The following is a 23659-nucleotide window of genomic DNA, read 5'->3' on the forward strand; positions in this document are numbered from 1 at the left end:
AACGGAGGCCTTGTTGCACACCACTTGTCCACCATCATCCCATATTACCCATAACATGCTTAACAAAACGGGTATTTTCATATAAACAAACAATTTGGATTCATCCCAAGATCAAGAAACGAGAGGGACTTACCACGGTTGACAATTTTGCCAAATACGGCCGGGCTGTGGGTGGTCGGGCAGTTCCAGCGGCGGTTGCGGAACTGCCACTTGCACTCCTTTATGGCCGTGTGCAGTCCAGCAGTGATGGCGTGCAAGATGCCAGGATTCTGCCGAATCAGCCGACGCTGGCGTCGACTCAACAGGGCCAGGCTCGGGTCCAGGACCAATTGCACATTCTTGGAATTGGTAAGAAGGTTGGATGAGGAGGCCACGTTGACAACTCCCCTATGGCGAAGGAGAAATAACAGCAAGAGTTGCTTTAGGGAAAATGCACACAAGTTCCAAATGTTGGACTGTGCATGTCAACAACAAAAATATGTATTGTTTTTACTCTTTTTCCAATATTTCAGATACATTGTATGGGCAAAAGTTTTTGGACACACCTCTTTATTTACTAGACTAATCTTACCAAGACACTTTGGACAATCCTATTTTTCTACCTTGCCCTGATTGTTAGACTGAAGGAGTCCAAACGTTTATCAACAACTGGAAGGATGCAGCTACAGGGGCCGCTTTGATATTTTACATATTTTGTCCATCAAACACTCAAAAAACAATAAAGTGTATATGTTAAATATATACCTATATTAAGGCTGATAAATGATTTATTTTTTTTAAATCAGATTAATCGTATTTTGTTGGATTATTCATGATTAATCACAGGTGATTACTCGCTAGCATAATTAAAATGTGCTTAAAAAATACTATTTGTAATAAAATGCAATTGTATTGAATGTCATCCAGAAAAGTTTTTAAACATTTTACTTGAATACATGTCATTTATGGCACAAAACATGGTAACAGTTTTATCTAAAGTACTTTCAGGCTGGAATTCGGAGTGAAATTTGCCAGCGAGCACATCAGTCGAAGTCCCCTATCGTTTCTCTACTGACGTATGCAGTGATCTGATCACTGTCCATATAGCGTGTAAGGTAAAAGAGCTTGTACGGTCAAAAAAAAAAGCACGATTAATCAAAGTGTGTTAATGATTAATGCTATATTTTTTGTGATTATAATCACATGAGTTAACTCGTTATTTTTTGACAAATAGTTTTCAAGTATCAGTATGATGTTTTGTAACATTTCAACTTTTCTTTTACAATTTTCCTCTTTTCAATGCGGGTTTAACCCCTATATGTAATATTCTCATAAAGCATGTATTTAATTAAAATGGGGGAAGAAGGGTGCAAAATGTGCGTCCTTCGAACACCTTTGGGTTAGACCTCGTGTTTTTAATTTTTAAGTATACCTGATCATGCTTTTTTTTTTAAATATATACTTTGAGGTCAACAGAACGTGATCTACTGTGTAATAGTTGTCTCTTTTTTATCAATGACCAGCTGAGGGCAGAGCTGAGTTGTATTAATAATTGCTACAATCCTTTTTGGATGTTTTATTAACTGGAAACGGGTTTTAAGGCTTGTAATTTCAGAAAACTATGCACATTGAATTATTTTTGACTAATTTATTAAATTGGTTAATTAATTATTCCATTATTTTCGTAATTAAGTTAATTACTTGTTTAATTTATTTTATTCTAAAGTCTAATCAATTTTAGATCACCTATTTATTTCGAACACAATTGATTCTTATTGAATATATTAAAAAGATGTCATACACATCATTTTCTCATTTTATTCTATCGTTGTTTGCATGGTTGGTATTAGATATTGTTAGTGTGTTTTTTAAAGTGTTCTTTTGATCATTTTTTCTTCTTGTAATTGTGATCATATTTTAATCTTGTGGATCAATAAAGTTTGTCTAATTATAATAATTATTTTATTAAATATAATGTCCTAAAAACAACTAGCCTGAAAAAAACATAAACCATGTAATGTAACAACATTACATGGTTTATACAACAAAAAATTATCAGTGCAATACATTTTCATAACATGGTCACTATACTGCCTAGTTTCTCTTGTTATATCCTTATTTTTACTGTTATATTTGTATTCTTATTGTTGCTTTTTATTTTTATTCTTATTGTAATATTTTCTGTTTTATTTCCATTTATACCCCTATTATTTACTTTTTACTTTTTTAATTCGATCTCAATTCTGTACACTGGAGAGTTCCTGGGGCAACTCTCGTGAAGGGATCAATAAAGTACTATCTATCTATCTATATGTTTCTTTCAATGCTATTTTGTGCACTTTTGGACACTATTTAATTAATGAGCCTTGTTGAGATTGTGGGATTTAATTCGGTAATTAAATGAATTCGGATCTGATGTAGTCCATATTTTAGTGTCTTGACAAAAATTGTGAGGGAAAAAAAACGGGCTAAAAAGGAAACAATTGTCAAGGTAATTGATCTGCAGTGTCCATTAATGCACATAGTTTGGAAAGAGAAGCTCGTGTGGTTGCTTCTTGTTTAAAGTGACTAGAGCCAAAACTAACACATTATGTCTTGGAGCCTGCAATGAAACTATGTTGCAGTCAGCGTGAAATAACTTCTCTCTAGGATGCAGAGCATGCACAGCTGATGGGGGACGTGCACTCACCACCAGCGGCCACTGTTGTTGACGGCCCCGGTGCCAGAGAGCGACGACACCAGGAGGATGCATGCGGCTTTCACACCCAGCAGAAGCGCCAAACTCCTCATCTCGCCCGGTTATTGATCATGCACCTTGCGGCAGGAGAAAAAAAAAGGTTCAATCACTCTTCATTTTGCAGAATGTGTTTATTATTACAAAGACATGATAAATCATCTTGCAGCAAGGTACATGCACATATACTCACCGGTCCCCTATAACTTGAATGGATGGAAGAAGGATGAAGAGTCCACGCACGCAAAGGATGCTGCAGTCCTCAGTGTGTCCCTCTGAGTGATGCTCTGCACGGTGCGTGGAACGCGTGGGACAGTCCCGCAGACTTGATCCCCTCCGTGGTGACACCAGATAGGCAACACATTCTTCTCTTATTGAGTGCTACGAGGGGGAATAAAAAAGGGATTTGCTGCTCACATCTCCCTCTGTCTTTTTTTCCCCTTCTCTCTCTTCCTCGGAGCCTTTTCAATAGGATTGGAGGGAGGGATAGTTAATGCGCTTCATAGGGCGCACAATGAATAAGGAAACACAACTGTGCAGAAAAGAGAGCGAGGTGGGGGTAGGGAGGGGGTAATGGGGGCAATCCCTGGTATATTGCCCATATTATTTGCGGAATCTCACGGTCGGCATTCAGTCCACGCTGGGAATGTTTTGCCATCTCCATGCATATATCAGTCTTGCAGGGAATGTGATGTCCTGCTGCAGATGTTACAGCTCAATATGAGACATCTAGAAAAAAATGGCAATTTTAAACCCAGTGGTTGGATTCGCCAACTCCTTTACCGCATCTCCTCCTCTCTTCAACATTAATACATGCTCTCTCTGTGCATGTGCGCAACCGAACTTTGTTTGTATAAATACAGTGTGTCCAATCACATGTTTGATGTGATGGACCTGCAGCAACAAGAGAGGACATTTGGCTTATTGCAGACCTCCCTTGATGCATGCGTGCACTTTGGAGCATCTCTGTAACTTCTTCTTCTTAGTGTGTGACACTTATCTGCCCGATTTGCATACTTCCATATTAGTGGTGACAGTAAAAAAAAAGGAAGTGGGCTTTTGTAAAGAGGATTTAATGACAGTCAGCCTCCATATAGTGCGGCCTATATGAAGGTGCTCAAACGGGGCTTCCTTGAGCAGTCATGTGACACCGAGCAGATTAGCTCCAATCCGGATAAAGGGGGGAGCCTTTTATATACAAATCAACTTCAAATCACTTTTTAAGCCACTTAGATATACACGCCAAGGCAGAATGCTAATGCACTTTTCATTGCTGCAGCTTAGGGAATGGAAGGAGATTAGATGAATTGGTGTCACTATGCTTGCCGTGTTCAGGGGGGGTTAAACTTCATTTTATACCAAAGTGTGCGTTCACGGCTTTTTTATAGGCTCACTTGTTTTGGTGCGTGTCACCTAGCTGGTACATTCCTGCAGCTGCATGCACCTGCGCTCCTTCTAGATGACAGCTCATTATGCATCGCAGCCAAGTTTGAATGAATCCTATGGAACTTTATTATCCCCCTAATGTATACATTCTCTGAAATAAAGACTTTGGGATGACAAAGTGAAGTTGTCGCTCTGATGGAGGTGGTTGGCGGTATTAGGGGGGGGGGGGCGCATCGGGGTGTATTGTCTGTGAGGAGCCGCTTGCCTGCTGCTGCCTCCCTCTCGTACAGTGGCATATCTAACCCCCTCTCATTCATCCATCTTCTTCACGCTTTCATCAACAAAGTACTCACATGGGTTCGTTCTGGGCCTTAAAAAAGTTGTAATTGATGATTGTCTTCAACATTTTGCAAAAGCAGACGTCAGTGCCTTCGTGAAGCTTGTGCGTAAAAGTTCGTCTCCACTTTTACGCATGGTCCCACAGAAAGGAGAAAAGAGATGGGACGACTCAGAGCAATATACCTCGGTATGAAATATAATATATGCCGTCAGTGTTTGCTTAATTTTGTTTCACTTCTAATTTAGCTCAATTCAAATCAAATCCTTATAATATAAATACATTGCTGGACGTTACCACAATCTATACTGTTCATTTTATACAAGCAGAGCTCCTGACTGTTAACAGTGTGCTTGTATGCCAATTTACATAACTCATCATGCAAAAATGAGTAACAGAAGATATTGATGTATCTTATGATTGACTGATTCCAGTTTGACTTACAGTATATACAGTATGTTTCAAAGGTGAATTTTAGCCAGCATTGTTATTGCGGTAAATCGTCTCAATCAAAAATTAACTTGGATATACTTACAGTAGTCAGTGTACAGTTTGTATTTCAGTGCTTTCAACTGGCGGCCCAGGGGCCAAATCCGGCCTGGGAATGACACCATACCGGCCCCCGAGTTCAGTTCAAAACTTGGGAGACACACATTTTGGTAGCAAAATCTTAAAAACAATATAGAATGCTTCTGTTGTCTAGAGGGACTCGGACCACTGTAAACACATTGGCAGAGCCTTGTATTGACATTTTAACTTTGCCAGCAAACATAGAACACTGGGGTCCAAATTCAGGAGACATTCCTCAGGGCACCCCTTTAAGTCCTCTCCTTTTTGGCCCTTACATTTTTTTTGTTATGTGATTTATGTAACTGAGGTGTTGCTGTAGCGTGTTTACTTATGCAGTCTGTAGTTCAACTTCTTTAATTACACTACCATTGCGGTGTTCCTTAAGGTTCCATTTTAGGTCCTCTCTTTTTCCATCAGTTGGCCCACAGGTCAGTTAAAAAAATTTGTGAGAGACTCAGATTTTTGCAGCAGATTCTTAAAAACACTAGAATGCTGTCAGAGATGATCTTTGCAGAGCGGTCCTGTAACTCTGACAAAATAAATCGGCCCAAATCATGGTTCTCAGAAAATATACAAAATGAGACAATATTGAAAAGAGAAGTCTGGCCCCCAGTCCTTAGCTTCATGGAAATGTGTAGCCCCCAGAACAATTTAGTTGAATATCCCTGCAATAGATTGAGTCAACTGAAAGAGTCAACATACATGAGACATTATAGTCTAGATAGTTGGCACACACAAGTAATAGCGTCTTACAAGTCAAGCATGGTGGTGCGAGGCTGTTGCTGGTGCTGCAGCTGCGGCTCATTGAGGGAAACGTTTGATTCCAACATAATAACGAGCCTGAACACACTTCCAAGATGACAGGTGCCTTGGTGGGGAAGTTAAAGGTGATTGAGTGGCCATGCAGGCAGAACTGCTGTGCACTGACTACTTTTAATTTATGTTTAAGTTCAATTTCTATAGTATTGTCCCTTGAGAAAATATTGCTGAAACCACAGACTGACTGATGTGTATAACAGTGTGACATCATAGCACAAAAACACATCGACAATTCATACATTTTCAAATGGTACATTTTGTATTGTGCAGTGTTTCTATTAGTCCGTCCTTATATATGGCACAGAGAGATTATTTTGGCACTCTATAACTTCAAAAAAAGAAAAAGTTCTATATGGAGAGATTAAGTACAACATACCAGAAATTGACCTCCAGAAGAAAGAAATGTGTAAAAAAAAAGTAATGCGTCCGCATGCTTGCAAACATGAGGCTGACTTATGTCGGCCATGTCAAACAACTTATTTACTGTATATTACATAACTGCAGTGGATACAACCTCTTTTCCACTTTGTATAAAACATATTCAACAAATGAATCCTCACCTTCATGTGGACTCCAACTGCTAATTGATTGATTCCAAAAAAAAAAACATTTGCAACATGACATGATTAATCAACACTCAATCCTGGACAATAGACTATGTCGGCTCTGTGATGAGGTGGCGACTTGTCCAGAGTGTGTCCCGCCTACGTCCCGAGTGCAGTTGGGATGGGCTCCAGCACCCCCGCCACCCCGAAAGGGACAAGCGGTAGGAAATGCATGGATGGATAGACTGAGATCCCCAAGGGATTTTTTTTTTCATCACAAAAGCTCAGTAAAAAGGCAAGGGGAAAAAAGAACACTCTTGAAAGCACTAGAAAAGAGGAAAACATAAAATAGAATAAACAACTACTAGTGATAGAATATAATAAATAACAATATAATTAGTAGACTAAATAAAATATATTTTTTAGAATAAATAATACATAAATTATTACTGAGTAAGTTATTCAATCAATTATTGATTATTAGGCTTACCCTGGGTAAATATTGACTCTTGAATTTGTTTCATAAAACACATAGGGCTTACTTAACAAGGTTTTGGAAATTATGTTATATTATATTTAATATTAGATATTAAATTATATTTCATCAACTATTCATTCGTTTTCATTACCAAACATTTGTATAATTAACACCTTTTTTTTCAAAAACTATTAGGTAGTTGTTTTCATATCTAAGATTGTTCGTTACCATAGACAACTGCTGGCATTGTTTGTTACAGAGCTGTGTGCTATAAAAACAAACAAACATAATAAACAGACAATCCAACTTTAATTGTGGCCAATATTTTGCAAACAGCCGCCTGTGGGGCCTCCTCCTCAACCCCCCCGCTCCTCCTCCTCCTCCTCCTGTAAACTTCAGGGCTCCTCTCGTCCTCTTGTCTTCACTCTCCGCTCCTTTGGCGGTGCATGGATAATAACCCTCTAACATCTTCTAAGGTACAATTCTCCATAGCAGACGGGGACATCTTTACTGGTGTTTTAATGTCACGACGCGACAGAAGAAAATGGAATTATCAAACAAACTCCGCTTGGAAAGGTGCCCGATTTTGGCGACAGCATTATTATTATTACCTGCGTTAACGTAAGTGCACTTGAGCCGTTAAACGTGCAGATTCAAACATAGACGGAAAAAACTGCAAGGCAGATTTTTCATGGATTTTTACTTTTGATTGCATTTTTATCTATTTTATGTAGTAATGTTATTGGGTTACATTTATATTCAATTTACTACTTTATATGTGTTTTGATATACGAGATAGTTCTTCATATAGTAAAAACAAAAAAACAAAAATGGCTATAAAAGAAGTGAATTTCTTAACAATTAAAAAAACGTGTTTTTTAATCAGTATCTCTGCACTGCCTCCCTGCAGGGTGCTGTGTAATGACATCCTCAGCCTGAAGGTGGCAGGAGATCCAGTGCTAACCCCCAACTCCGTGTGCCTGCGCCTGGCAGGCCTCAGCAAGCGTCAGATGAGAATGTGCGTGCGCAGACCTGACGTGACGGCCTCGGCCCTGCAGGGGATCCAGGTGGCCATCCACGAGTGCCAGCATCAGCTCAGGGACCAGCGCTGGAACTGCTCGTCCCTGGAGACCTTGGGCAGGCTGCTGCATCACAGCGACATCCTCAAGAGGGGTGAGGAAGCCAGGGGTGAGGCGTGCTGAGGGGGAGGGGAGAACTTTGGCGTTAGTGGTAAAACACCTTCAATCAATCAATCAATGTTTATTTATATAGCCCTAAATCACAAGTGTCTCAAAGGGCTGTACAAGCCACAACGACATCCTCGGTACAGAGCCCACATACGGGCAAGGAAAACTCACCCCAGTGGGACGTCAATGTGAATGACTATGAGAAACCTTGGAGAGGACCGCATATGTGGGTAACCCCCCTCCCCCTCTAGGGGAGACCGAAAGCAATGGACGTCGAGTGGGTCTGACATAATATTACCTTGATGCAACTCCAGATCCAGAATTTGGATTGATGTTAATATGGACATAACTCAAAGAGTTCTGAACCATCCATCCATTCATTTTCTACCCCATGTCCCTCCAATTCTAATTACATTTGGTACGACCCAAATAAGTTGATTACTTTAAACCAGAATCTTAATCCAGATCCAGTTCATGGATCTCAAAAGACAATTGAAATGTTTTAAATTGGTTTTGGTGGGTCGCTTCGGAATGACCCAAGAAGTTGACTGAACTAATGAACGTCACCTGAATTCAGATCTGAAATATAAATCTGGGTCGCTTTTGTGTTTTGTGTAACAAGCCCAACTAAAATTAGTTTTTAGTATACTGTAAGAATCTGGATTGTTTTTGTAAGTCAAACATCATGGATATCATTATGTCCATTGCTGGGTTGCATATGACGTTACGTCATACTTGCCAACCCTCCCGAATTTTCCGGGAGACTCCCGAATTTTAGTGCCTCTCCCGAAAATATCCTGGGACAACCATTCTCCCAAAAATCTCCCAATTTCCAGCCAGACAACTATATTGGGGGTGTGCCTTAAAGGCACTGCCTTTAGCGTCGTCTCTCACCTGAAAAGGAGACTATTATATATGTCTCCGTTATCCATAGGTTTATCTATAACCCATAAAGTAGGCAGGCACGGAGCTATTTCTCAGTGTGTGTTTATTCCAGCCGGCACGTTAATACACTGACACACAACATCCGGATTCCCATCATGCATTGCTTCAAAGCTACGGCAAGTTGTAATATCCACAATTTCCAGCCGGACAAACAATATTGGGGGAGTGCCTTAAAGGCACTGCCTTTAGCGTCCTCTCACCTGAAAAGGAGACTATTATATATGTCTCTGTTATCCATAGGTTTATCTATAACCCATAACACGGTGGTCGAATGGATATAGTCACTCATGAACGGTCAGAGAAGCTAAGCACAAGGCGGCGGCAACGCAGTATTATGGGCCACCTTGCAAGCAGCATTCCGTTCTCATTTGCGGATGTTTTCAACAAATCCGTGAAGGATATGTTCCCGGATTCAGAGATCGCTCGCCAGTACTCAAATGGCAGAACAAAAGCTACTCAAATAGTGAAAGGTAGGTGTTATTTTATTTTTAAGTAAGCAGCAAGTACAGTAGTTAGTAGAACAACTGTGTTTTTATTACTGTTTACTGTACTATATATATATATATATATATATATATATATAAATAGGAAATACTTTAATTTCAGTGAATTCTAGCTATAAATATACTCGTCCCCCTTAACCCCGCCCCCCGGGCTCGCCCTCCCCCGGTCCCAGCCCACCCCCCCAATCTCCCGAATTCGGAGGTCTCAAGGTTGGCAAGTATGCGTTACGTCCGTTTTTCTTCTTCATGGCTCAATTCATATGATGGTCAAGCAGCTTGAGCGTGGCGTTTAAACAAGTGAAAGTGAGTGTAGAGTTTGAGCAGAAAATACCATATTGATGTTCTGTTGTTGGGTGTTCCAGTCTTTCAAATAGAGAGATAGGAAAGAGCTTTCATAGAATCCCGAAAGAAGTGGTTCATAAAGGTAATAAAGTCAGGGGAAAATGAAAGTGCGTAAAAAGAAATGGCTCCCAAAAATATCACTTTTATCATCTTGTGGAATACAATCGGACCGCTTGTGTCTGCAGCGATCACTTTGTAAAATGTTTGTTTGCTAAACTTTCTGTGATGCAATCGAGTTTGTTCTCTACAATATTAGTAGTGTTTGGTAGCAGATTAATGTTAAACAACAACAACAAGCAATTAAATGTAGAAAATGACAATAGATCACATTAGTCTGTGTTTGTTTGTGGTTGCTGTGCGTAAAGATAACTACAAAGACCTGCTTGTGCAAATAAATTAAAGTAATGTTAAGTCCTAAGAATAAATATAGTGATATAGTGGTCCAATCCACTGTATTTTCTTTGTTTATTTTAATAACAGAAACTAAAAGCTTATGTTGTTGTGCAGGAAAGCCAAGTGCTTTATTCCACACAAATGACCACATTATAGCGTCTTTGGTGCTATTTGTTAGCATCAAGAAAATATCCTTGATAGTATTACTAAACTTGATGAATAGATCTCTCGTAGGTTAGCAAACATTGCTGAACAGGAACATTATAGCTAAATAATGAGACAAAATATGAACTTCACACCATAAAAACAATTACAGACATGAATTGTAGATGAAACTAATATTTGTAGCAGGAAATTAACTGCAAAAAGCGTATCCTTTTTCTCATTAGCGTCACAATCACAGCGGCACGGCACTCGTTATGCCAATCAAGTACGTTATATTGATGCACGAATAAATCCAACGTTGTCTTTCACCAATTAATGCTTAATTTATGGACCCCTCCAGATGTAAAGACATGATGTGTTTCCAATCTTTTCTTCTCTAAATCCATGTGTGTCAAATTAAGTTAAAGTTAAAGTTAAAGTACCAATGATTGTCACACACACACACTAGGTGTGGTGAAATTTGTCCTCTGCATTTGACCCATCCCCTTGATCACCCCTTGGGAGGTGAGGGGAGCAGTGGGCAGCAGCGTAGCCGCGCCCGGGAATCATTTTTGGTGATTTAACCCCCAATTCCAACCCTTGATGCTGAGTGCCAAGCAGGGAGGTAATGGGTCCCATTTTTATAGTCTTTGGTATGTGAGGGTATAGCGGGCAGTAATGTCTTGGTGACGATGAATAGTTTACATTTTAAAAAAATAATTTTTCTTTTGAGTGTATAAATCCACTATATCCCATTTTAGATATTTTTTCATGATTTGCCTCCAAATATTTCAAAATACGCCAAAATCTGCACGAATGCAAATAAACAGTAGCCTAATGGGACACTAGACCATCACCTGAAACCCGGAAGTCCCTCTAAGTCACCTGATTGCAACCCAGCAATTCTAAAGTATCTTCAGCCCCTCCCTCCCCATGCCCCTAAAAATGTTCCCAGCCCCCCAATAATTAGATAAGGCAAGGCCATTTTCGTACACAAGGCAAATCAAATTGCTTTGCAGAACATTAAAAGAAGGCACAAATAAAATATAATATCATCATAAAAACAATCATTAAAATCATTCAAATACTGTAGATAAAATACTTTTAGTTGTCATATACACAATAAAATAAACGTGTTTTCAGCTTGGATTTGAACATTGCCAATGTTGAGGCCTGTCTCACATTTTCAGGAAGACTCTTCCAGATTTTAGGATCATAAAACTGAAACTCAGTTTAAGTATGTTTGGTGCAGACTCTGGGCACCAGCAGGAGGCCACTCACTGATGTTCTCAGAGGTCGAAATGGTTCATATGGTCCTAACAGGTCAGAGATGTACTTTGGCACAAGACCATGAAAATACCTGTACACAAGGAGAGCTGGTATAAAGTCTATTCTCTCAGAAACAGCAAGGCAGTGCAGTGACTTAAGCACTGGACTAATTTGGTTGTATTTCCTGGTTCTAGTCAGGACACGAGCAGCAGCATTCTGTATGTACTACCGCTGCTTTACGACTCGCTGAGAGAGCCCAGTGAGAAGGCCATTACAGTAGTCGAACCTGCTGGAGACAAAGGCATGGTTTAGTCTTTCTAAGTTTGCTTTTGACATTATTCCTCTGATTTTGGCAATATTAAGATTAAGATTAAAGTACCAATGATTGTCACACACACACTAGATGTGGCGAAATTTGTCCTCTGCATTTGTCCCATCCCCTTGGGGAGCAGTGGGCAGCAGCGGCGCCGCGCCCGGGAATCATTTTGGTGATTTAACCCCCAACTCCAACCCTTTGTTGCTGAGTGCCAAGCAGGGAGGTTATGGGTCCCATTTTTATAATCTTTTTTCAGGTGTTAAAAAGATGTTGATGTTATCGACTTAATTTTGCTGCTGAAGTTCAAGTCTGAGTCCATTATTACCACTAGATTTCTAATTTGATATTTCGGTTTCAATGAGAAGGTCTCAAGGTGACTAATAATAGTTTCTCTTTGCTTCTGTGGGCCAAAGACAATGATTTCAGTTGTGTCTGAGTTTAGCTGAAGAAAATTGTTTTGTATTCACACACTGATCTGTTCGATGCAGTGACAAAGTGAATCAACAGGCCATCAGTGACACTTAGATCTGAGTGTCGTATGCATTGTTGTGGAAGAACACATTGAAGCTTCATATTAGCTGACCTAGTGGCAGCACGTACAAGTTCAACAATAGGTTGAAGAAATGACATATAATTACATTACATATACGTTTGCACAGAACCAGCAAGAATATGTGTAAAATACATTAAAATGAATAATAATAGCCCTCCAAATCAATATTATTTGATTAAAATAATTATAGAGGTGGCAATCTGGATCAAGTTGATGTCAATGATCGTTCATTGTGCAACTTTAAACTATGTTTATGCTTATTAAAAGGGAAGATCAGTAGTAGTTGGTTATTTTAACATCACTTTACAGTTAAGTTAAACATAATGTAGAAAACTCTAGCTAGCATTAACAAGTGAGCAACCTACAATAGAATACATCCATCCATTTTCTATCGCTTGTCCCTCTCGGGGTCGCAGGGGATGCTGGAGCCTATCCCAATATGTCTTTATTAGAGGCACAATAGAGAAATAAAGTTTCACATTACCAAAGTAAACAACAGCAAGCAATAATAAGTATTAATATAAAAAACGTTCAAAATCCAGAATACAGTACTTCAACTTATGAGTTAAATTATTTCTGTGACCAAGCTCATTACTCAAAACAGTTATATCTTAAATCAATTCAAATACTTGCCTGCCCCCCACCCACCGAAAACAGCATGATTTTAACATGTAACATGCCTTTTAAAGAAAGAAAAACTTTTAGATAAGAAAAATTGTATGAAAAACAATACAATATAATGTACTACTAACAACTTTCATGAAGTAAAATAAACATTTTGTACAGGATTTACCTTGGAGAGTGAATTTATATGGTATCTCCTTCCAGCTTCTCCATCAAACACACTATCGACAGCTTTCCCATATTTTCCTAGATAAATGTCTGCCAGTTTGTAATTATCTTAACATTCTTGGCTGGCGTTAAAATCATTCTGCTACTGTATGGTGCAGACGAGCACTGATACGCTGAAATGATTTCACCAAATTTGTGATACGCTCTTCTTTTTTTAATTCAATGGATATCATCCACTTCGTTTCTGCACTTTCCTTCACACTCACTTTCTTCCTTCCCATGTTTGGAAAACAAAGTTATGGCAATCTCTAGCTACAGTATAAGCTAATGCTAGCGTGTAAGCCCGAATGTTTTGGGCGGATCTTACGGGGTTCACTGTGACAATGGCTGCGCCAAATGAAGACGGGGATGCGTGTAACTCAAATCTTTGCTCTCAGTTTATAGCATAACAATTAACCGACAGACAGCTGGTACCTCAAAACACTAGTAAGTCCACGTATCCCTGTATCTAATGCAGGGGTCCCCAAACTATGGCCCGCGGGCCGGTTCTGGTCCGCCAGCGTCCAAAATCAGGCCTGCAGGAAGTCCCAAGTATAAAAAAAAAATACAAATAAAAAAATATGTTTTTCTGTCTTTTCTTATCCACTTTGTACCGCTTGCTACTCACGGTGTCTCCTAGCTGTTCAGGCAAATCATATTGTCTAAAAATGCATTTTCTCATCGATAACGTGACATCATTGCGCGCACGGAAAGTGTGCTATATATATCTAATATATATATATATCTATATATATATATATCTATATATATATATCTATATATATATATATATATATATATATATATATATATATATATATATATATATATATATATATATATATATATATATTATATATATATCTATATCTATATATATGTATATATATATATATATATATATAAAATATATTATATACATATATATATAATATTATATATATATATATATATATATCTATACATATCTATATATATATATATATATATATATAAATATATATATATCTATATATAGATATATATATAGATATATATATATATATATATAGATATATAGATAGATAGATATATATATCTATATATATATATATATATATATATATATATATATATAGATATATATATATATCTATATATATATCTATATATAGATATATATATATAGATATAGATATATATCTATATATATATATATATATAGATATATATATATACAGCCCGGCCCCCGGCCAAATTGTTTTAACCCAATGCGGCCCCCTAGTCAAAAAGCTTGGGGACCCCTGATCTAATGTATGTACAGTACATATTATGTTGAAAAACCAGGCAGGCGCAGTGTACCTTGTCACTGTACACAAATCATAAGTAAAAAAATATCCAGGTGTAAATGTCAACTGTACTTTGTAAATAAGTACTGTACAAATGTGGTTAGCGTCTGAATATACTGGAGCAGCTGTCCATACAGTAGTAATTCACATGTCTTGTATTTTGACACAATATCAGTACAGTGCTGTAGATCTAATCAATTATTGCCAGGCAATAATGGACATCAGTGAACATTAGTTTTTGAATTATGAAACTAAATGTGTTTGGATGTTACATAACTCATTTCCTTTTGGATATATTCACAGGCATCTTTCTTCACGAACAAATGTAGCCCCAGTTTGTAGATTAAATTCCACCTGATGAACTAATTTCAATTAGTTAGTCAAGATTTTAAAGCTTTTTATATGATCTTTAAGCTCAAGGAGAGGAAAGGGCATTGGTCTAACAGAGAAGAAAAACAGGTTGAGCCAACTGGTCCTAAAAATGCTCTGAAATAATCATTAATCAATGAAACCGATGTTGGTGCTGTGAAAAATTTCTGCAATGTGAATTTCACACACATTCCTTAGCGCCCTCCTAGGAGCCATGACCCCCTACCTTTCAATCCTAGTGACGTCCTTGGCGAGCATAAGTGTACTTAATTTTCTTGATGGAATTTAGTGCCAACTATCAGAATGAGGTCAAGTTAAATAACATCTGCCCTTCTGTCTGAAATATGGTTGATGAGCAGCTTTAGTGTGGCCCAAAGACCGTTAACAACTTTGGACAATGATCCATATGCAAAAGCCAGAATTTGGATAGTTTTTGTAACATGGAGATTAATGAAAAACATATTAAATTAAGTACTTCTGATTAAATGTAGTACTTACATTCAGTTTGGCTAAAGAACAAATTGATTAGCATCCGACCAGGATTTGGATCTGGGTTTAGAGTACATATCTGGATAGCATTAACATGGATATACTGTAATTCCAATGTGTTTTGAAAAAATGTTAGTGTGTAGCTTTGGTATCAACTGAAGATAAACTGATTAACGTTTGATGTCATCTGAATCCAGATCTAGAACATGTATATGGATTGTTTTAGTAATACAGACTTAAGTCGGAAATGTTATGAAATAATTTTGGTGGAATCTGGTGTCACTATTTTCACAACTACCAGAGATCTCAATCCAGATCTGGATCTGGACATAGCTCAGAATATTTCTGAATGCATGTTGATGACATTTTCCATGCAGCTGTGGTATAGCCAAGTGCAAGTGCTTGATTCAAAACAGTTCTTAGTGCATTTGGCTAAGATCTGGTGTCCAGCTTTGGTATGACCTGAATGTTCATTGTTGAGTTGATTATGTTTTAACAATGTTCTGAATCCTGATGTAGAATTAGGGTTTGGATCGTTTTCGTTACACAAATCAAACTAAAAGCGTTTTTTAAAGGCCTACTGAAAGCCACTACTACCGACCACGCAGTCTGATAGTTTATATATCAATGATGAAATCTTAACATTATAACACATGCCAATACGGCCGGGTTAACTTATAAAGTGACATTTTAAATTTGCCGCTAAACTTCCGGTTCGAAACGCCTCTGAGGATGACGTATGCGTGTGACGTAGCCCGACGAACACGGGTATGCCTTCCACATTGAAGCCGATACGAAAAAGCTCTGTATTCATTTCATAATTCCACAGTATTCTGGACATCTGTGTTCGTGAATCTGTTTCAATCATGTTCATTGCATTATGGAGAAGGAAGCCAAGCAAGCAAAGAAGAAAGTTGTCGGTGCGAAATGGACGTATTTTTCGAACGTAGTCAGCCACAACAGTACACAGCCGGCGCTTCTTTGTTTACATTCCCGAAAGATGCAGTCAAGATGGAAGAACTCGGATAACAGAGACTCTAACCAGGAGGACTTTTGATTTGGATACACAGACGCCTGTAGAGAACTGGGACAACACAGACTCTTACCAGGATTACTTTGATTTGGATGACAAAGACGCAGACGTGCTACTGTGAGTATGCAGCTTTGGCTTTTTTTTGCGTATGTACGTAACTTTTTTTAAATATATAAGCTTTATGAACCTTGGGTTAGGTGAACGGTCTTTTGGGCTGAGTGATTGTGTGTGTTGATCATGTGTTTGAATTGTATTGGCGTGTTCTATGGAGCTAGGAGCTAGCAGAGGAGCTAGGAGCTAGCATAACACGTACCTACCGTACGTGCGCGTCACGTACGTAACTTTTTAAAAATATATAAGCTTTATGAACCTTGGGTTAGGTGAACGGTCTTTTGGGCTGAGTGATTGTGTGTGTTGATCGGGTGTTTGAATTGTATTGGCGTGTTCTATGGAGCTAGGAGCTAGCAGAGGAGCTAGGAGCTAGCATAACAAACACGCAGGTGTTTTTATGCAGGATTAATTTGTGGCATATTAAATATAAGCCTGGTTGTGTTGTGGCTAATAGAGTATATATATGTCTTGTGTTTATTTACTGTTGTAGTCATTCCCAGCTGAATATCAGGTACCGTGAGTATGCAGCCTTGGCTGCTAAACATTCGATAACTTGACCGTATGTGCGCGTCACGTACGTAACTTTTAAAAAATATATAAGCTTTATGAACCTTGGGTTAGGTAAACGGTCTTTTGGGCTGAGTGATTGTGTGTGTTGATCAGGTGTTTGAATTGTATTGGCGTGTTCTATGGAGCTAGGAGCTAGCAGAGGAGCTAGGAGCTAGCATAACAAACACGCAGGTGTTTTTATGCAGGATTAATTTGTGGCATATTAAATATAAGCCTGGTTGTGTTGTGGCTAATAGAGTATATATATGTCTTGTGTTTATTTACTGTTGTAGTCATTCCCAGCTGAATATCAGGTCACCCCCGGCTCTCACAGCATCTTCCCTATCTGAATAGCTTCAACTCCCCACTAGTCCTTCACTTGCACTTTACTCATCCACAAATCTTTCATCCTCGCTCAAATTAATGGGGAAATTGTCGCTTTCTCGGTCCGAATCTCTCTCACTTCATGCGGCCATCATTGTAAACAATAGGGAACTTTGCGTATATGTTCAACTGACTACGTCACGCTACTTCCGGTAGGTGCAAGCCTTTTTTTTATCAGATACCAAAAGTTGCAATCTTTATCGTCGTTGTTCTATACTAAATCCTTTCAGCAAAAATATGGCAATATCGCGAAATGATCAAGTATGACACATAGAATAGATCTGCTATCCCCGTTTAAATAAAAAAAATTCATTTCAGTAGGCCTTTAAAGGTGCCATGTATAATAATGTGGCCAGAAATGGTACTGCAATCACAATCAAAATTCTGTAGTGCATTACACTAATATGATGGTGCTTCGCTCCTAAGCATTCGTTGCACGAACATACTAGTTTTGTTAGACAAGATCATAAACTGTATTGGACAATATAGTTTACATACGAAATGTCCTTTTCCGTTTATTACAATTAATAAGAAAACGTAAATGCCTTACTTACCTATCGAGGAAATAAGCAAGTTTGGCATCAGATGAAAAAATCTTCTTTGCCTTCAATCATCTCTATCTTTCAAAGGCATCCCTAATACAAATCATTGTTTTGTTGCTGGCTTTGTCATGAATAAGTTGAGAATCGTAACAACGCCTTTTAGATTTACTAAGGTCTGACATGTTTAGTAACTTTACCAGTGACAGTAGCCAGACGAAGGTGGCTGTGCGTAACTGGCAACCTGGATGTGACACACTCACAGACTTTCTAATTGGTTAAACGGTGGAGGGCGGGGCATCAAAATGAAAACAATAAGAAGATTTCGGGGCTGTAAATCTAATTTTGAAATGAGCATATCCCAGGCTGAACTACTGTTATCAGTTATAGAGGTATTCAAAAAGAACATGATTTATTTATGCCTTTTGACATATCAGAGCCATTTAATGATGACTTGACATTCAATTATTACATATGGCACCTTGAATGAAATTTGCTGTGTTTTGCATTGTATGAACCAAAGACAACGTAATTAATGTCTGCTACTGATCTGGATCTAGAATCGGGATCCATCATTTGATGGCTCAGAGTAGAGGTTGTTTTACACATGGTTATACTCGCTTGGACAGGCCGTTACTTACAGTGTGCATTTGCTTTCTCAAGGTTTCCGTGAGAGTGCCTTCACAATGGCCTTATTATCAGCGGGTGTGGCGCACTCCGTGAGCTCAGCCTGCAGCATCGGCAAGCTGCGAGGATGTGGCTGCGAGGGCAAGCGTCGCCAGGACGATGACAAGCTGCGGTTGAAGCTCACACAGATGCAACTGCAGACGCTGCAGAAGGGTGGACTGGGGATGACTATGGCACGCTCGCTACCCTTAGGTCACCATGATGACCTGCCTGCTGACCTACACTCTGTCCACCACCCTGCGGGGCTCAAGCCTTTTCAGGATGAGCTGACCTCCATGCAAGAGACATGGGAGTGGGGGGGCTGCAACCATGAATTTCGTTTTGGGGACCGTTTCTCCAGGGAGTGGCTGGACTCTCGGGGAGCTTCCAGAGACATCCACGCTCGTATGAGGATACATAACAACCGAGTGGGACGACAGGTGAGCATTTAACGTTTTGAAATGGACATTGTATTGACATAAGTCTTGGGACACATGTTAATCAGTTTAATAATCAATCAAGTCTTCTTTGAATGCTTTAGTGGGAACAGATAACAAAACTAACTAACTGTCAATACTTACTGGTACTCACGTGTTTAAATAAAACATTCATGCTGCAAGTCAAACATATAAGATGGCGTGAGCGACCAAAATAGACTTTTATCTTGTTTCTGCTTGTTTGCTGCTCCTAAATATATAGGATATTTTTCTGGTAATGTGCTGCGTCATCGATGTAGTGCTATTGTGAAATACCATCTCTGTTTGATAGTCCAAACATTTTACTACGATGTCTGTCTTTTGCAGTTTGAAGTGTTCGCAAAACCTTTCACAACTTCTCTCATCTTCTTTGGGCCCTTTTTTCTCTTTCTTCCTCTTCTTTGAGCAATCTTTCTCAGCACTTTGCTGTACCCACACACGCACACAAACACATATACAGGCCACGATACTTGCAGTCTCGAGAACTTTTTAATCATTAAACTCATTAAACTAAATACAATTTAAAGCTTTTTCTAACCAAATAAGCGATGAATCATTGCAGCCCAACTTGAGGGCGCAGACATCAAACTTCTTTGGACCAGCTGACAACACTAATTCCCACCGACACCCTCCAAAATCCAAAGTCTTCACTTTAGCATGAAATCTGTAATAAAACCCTGATCCTGTAGTTATAATGGACAAGTGTCCCAATATTTGTATCCATATGGTGTGCATCATTGTTGAGGGCGACCATCTACGATCTTCTACCATCTTTCTTCCCTCAGATAGTGGCTGACAACGTGAAAAGAAGGTGCAAGTGTCACGGCACATCAGGGAGTTGCCAGTTCAAGACATGTTGGCATATTTCCCCAGAGTTCCGGCTCGTAGGTTCGATCCTCAAGGAAAAGTTCCTGTCGGCCATCTTGGTCAACTCCCAGAACAAAAACAACGGCGTTTTCAATACCCGAACAGGGAACGGCGGCCGCAGGAGAATGGGCGAACTGAACAGAGGCCGTCGTCGAAGCGTATCCAGAGAGTTGGTCTACTTTGAGAAGTCTCCCGACTTTTGTGACGGTGACGCGTCCATAGACTCCCTGGGCACGCAGGGACGGATCTGCAACAAAACGGGCCACAGCACGGACAGCTGCGGCTCGCTTTGCTGCGGCCGAGGACACAACATACTGAAACAAACTCACAGCCAACGCTGCAACTGCAGGTTCCACTGGTGCTGCTACGTGCTGTGTGAGGAGTGTCGCATCACGGAATGGATCAGCGTGTGCAAATAAATGACCACGCTGTCCTGTCCTGACTGCACAGACATTTTTGGGGCTCAAAATCTCCTTTAATCCCCTCTGCTGTTTTGCGCCTTATATCTGACAATGTGGGGCCCTTTTCTCTCCTCACTAGTGTCAGGTGTGTATATGCCTTTTATAGCTGCTGTTATTGTCAAAGATTGAAGAGGTGTTGGAGTAGATGCTTTAGTCGCAATCATAAACCACTAAAGAGAGCCCAGCAAAATGCTGCCTCCCCTCATTGTACAGTAGCAATGTACTTTAACGCCTACATGTATATATGTAAATCTATTTGTATTAATGCAATTACCGAGTGGCTAAGGGGCTCATTTTAGAAGCATCTTCAACTCTGCTACAATAGTTGTATATATAGCACTTGTGGCTTGGATAGCACTACAAATTGGGACTTGTCTTTTTTTACATAACTAAGTTAGATATTTGCTTCCTTCACAGATTTAGAAGGACATATGCAAAACCTTTGTAACTGGTATACTTCCATTTAAAGACGGGAAATCATCCGTTTGAAATAAATTCTGTGACTGAGCAATTACTCCATGGAAGAGATTGCTTGTGACAACGATGCTGATGTCATGTGTGACTCTTTGCTAAGAAATCTTCACTGTGCTCTCGTGTTTTTTAGTCATGCACTGATGCACGCCTGTCGCTGTGTGAAAGAGGGAGCGCTCAATGCGGCACAGATTTTGGAGGCAAGAGCTTTTTTTTTTTTATAGCTGTGAGAGGGGCTTTTAATGGCTGCAGGGTATATTGTTTCCTTAGAGTATGACTTTTATTACTGAGGAGTCGCATCAGGAAAGCAGAGAGACTTTGCTGCATCAGAGATCATCTGCCCAGAGCTCATAGAAGTCACTGGAACGTGCTGCTCAGGCGCCGTAACCCTGTTTCCTCGGCAATGGACCATGTGCAGTAAGACACGCAGGTACTGACAAAAAGTGCACACATGAATTGTGATCAGCAAAATTCTAATGTCGGCAGCAGTCTGACATTACAGCTGCATCTTCCTTAATATCTTGGACGTCTGCACGGGAAGCCTATCCTGCCACTGGATTTAACGCCAATGAAGTACTGTTTGTATGGACTTAGGTAAATACCTCCAGACTCCTGAGGAATGAGAGCGCCGGTGGCTGAATGGACTGCTTAGTGAGGGGGAAAGAGACAGTGACTGGTTGGGAATGATAAGGTTCTGGATTTCTGCGTTGCATTTCATCCTTCATCCTTTCACCCCAGAGCTGCTGAAACGGGGAATTTCCTGTCCCTGCTTCTTCCATGTGTCGGACAGAGGTTGGTGGACGGACTTTCTTCCCCTCATTGCTGCAGACCAGGAACACATCGACAGCGGCCGAGTAATGACAACCAGACCGGGTTGAAATTAAAGAGAGGCAAGCAGAGAGAGAGGAAGTCGGGGGAGATAAAAGCGGCCCGCTATGATTGACGTTATGATTATATGTATAAAGTGAGGCGATTTAGTGTGTTTAGCTGGATACAAAGATAGAGAGATAGATCCGCGCTGTAGCAAAGGACAAACGGGGGTACGGGGAAGGGATTCATAACGCACACTCTGTATGAATACAAGCCTCAAAACATCTGCTTCTCAACTCCCCTTTCATTTTTGATGTGGGGACAAGGCCCGGGAAGGAGAGCCGCAGAGAAAACACAAGGAAGCAGCTACCCAGAACATCAAAGCCCCTGTCCTCTTCATGCAGGCCCTCATTAGTTCAGCTAGCAGAACCAACCAGACTTGTGATTGTGTTTGCTGGGGTGCACGCTGGCAGACACTTCAGAGGAAAGCTTCCTTTAAGTCAAAGCTCCCCACCACCACCACCACCACCGCACCGGGCCCTCTGTAACCCCCCCGTAACCTTCGCCAAAACTCTCAGCTCACACAAAACCCGCCGTGCTCTCCCCACCATCCGCCCCACCCCGTAATCTGGTGTGCAGCTGCAAACATCTGGTCCCCGCTTTGCTACTCTGCCTTCAACCACCGGATTGATAAACACATCTGGACTCACATCAAGTGTCACAGAAGCCACTTGGATTAGGAATCATATTTAACCCTCAGGGGACACAAGCAGACTTGTTGTCCTTTTCAATTATTTCACAGGTGTACAAAGCACTGGCAGTTATTCTACAATTGCCCAAAGCCAAACAGGACATTAGTCTTTACATTTTTCAAATGGCAAACATTTTAAATGATTTGTTTTACTTTCTTTGCGCAAATCTCTCAAATAATTACAGCCCCAAACAAAGTATCATACATGTAATCTTTTTGTCTTCTGAAATCTCTCTCAATTTCAGCCCAACACAAAGTACCAAACATGTCATTGTTTTTAACCCTTTAAAGGCTGTTTGATCAAATGATGGCACAGTTGTCAATTAGTATACATTTGCATAATTTGAGTTATTTTGCTAATTTAATCTTATGACACCATCTGATAAAAAGGGTAAAAAAACATGTCAGTCACTGAGAAATTTGAGTTAGAACAAATATATGTTTTTGTTTAAAATTGAAGTTCATTCAGAAATTTGAGCAAAAAAAGTACAAAAAAAAAACACTTTCAAAAACTTTTATGTCCTGTTTGGCTTTGCAGATAATTAAAATGTCAATATGACTCTACCTGTTTGTGATGTAGACTCAGGCCGGTTGATAAAATGAAGACACTTCTTAAGATTTATGGCGGTTAACTATGCACATGTGTGAACCCAAACATCTTTGGATGACGCCTTTGTAACTGCATTTAAGACAGGGATGTGTGACAAAAGTTCCATTATGGCACTGGCGCCATCGTAATCGGTTGTAAGCACACTGGGAAGAAATGTGCGATTGGTCTGTGTACTTTCCGTTCACTCTATTTCCAATTCTGAAACGCAAATCAAAAAACTAAATTAGGGCCGTTTTTCGATTTTTATTATATATGGCAGGTTTTAAAACCACCAAAGAGGGTTGATTTTCATTAAAATATTGCCATAAAATTTGATTTTGTGCTGGTTTCCTTTTATGGATTTTTATTTTTCCAGATAAACACAAAAATCCAATTTATGTTCATCCAAAATGCAAAAATGCGTGGTTATCTTTG

At 39.6% G+C, this 23659-nt stretch overlaps 1 protein-coding gene across 8 annotated transcripts in view; it reads left to right on the plus strand.

Annotated features, from left to right (window-relative positions):
• LOC133653642 (protein Wnt-10b-like) overlaps positions 1-21230 on the plus strand; it is a 40295-nt gene extending 19065 nt beyond the window's left edge. For 3 of the 8 annotated variants that reach the window (XM_062053154.1, XM_062053155.1, XM_062053157.1), the window contains 3 exons: positions 7759-8036; positions 18797-19239; positions 20061-21071. In XM_062053154.1, the coding sequence (XP_061909138.1) occupies positions 7759-8036; positions 18797-19239; positions 20061-20561 (1222 nt within the window). In that variant the 3' untranslated portion in view covers positions 20562-21071. Of the gene's footprint in view, positions 1-2628; positions 2817-7302; positions 7470-7758; positions 8037-18796; positions 19240-20060; positions 21072-21207 lie in introns of those variants that run through there. The other 5 variants (XM_062053151.1, XM_062053153.1, XR_009826756.1 and 2 more) reach the window with 4 other exon arrangements.
• The last annotated feature ends 2429 nt before the right edge of the window (positions 21231-23659 follow it).

The sequence above is a fragment of the Entelurus aequoreus genome, linkage group LG07 (genome assembly GCF_033978785.1).
Source record: "Entelurus aequoreus isolate RoL-2023_Sb linkage group LG07, RoL_Eaeq_v1.1, whole genome shotgun sequence".
NCBI lineage: Eukaryota > Metazoa > Chordata > Actinopteri > Syngnathiformes > Syngnathidae > Entelurus > Entelurus aequoreus.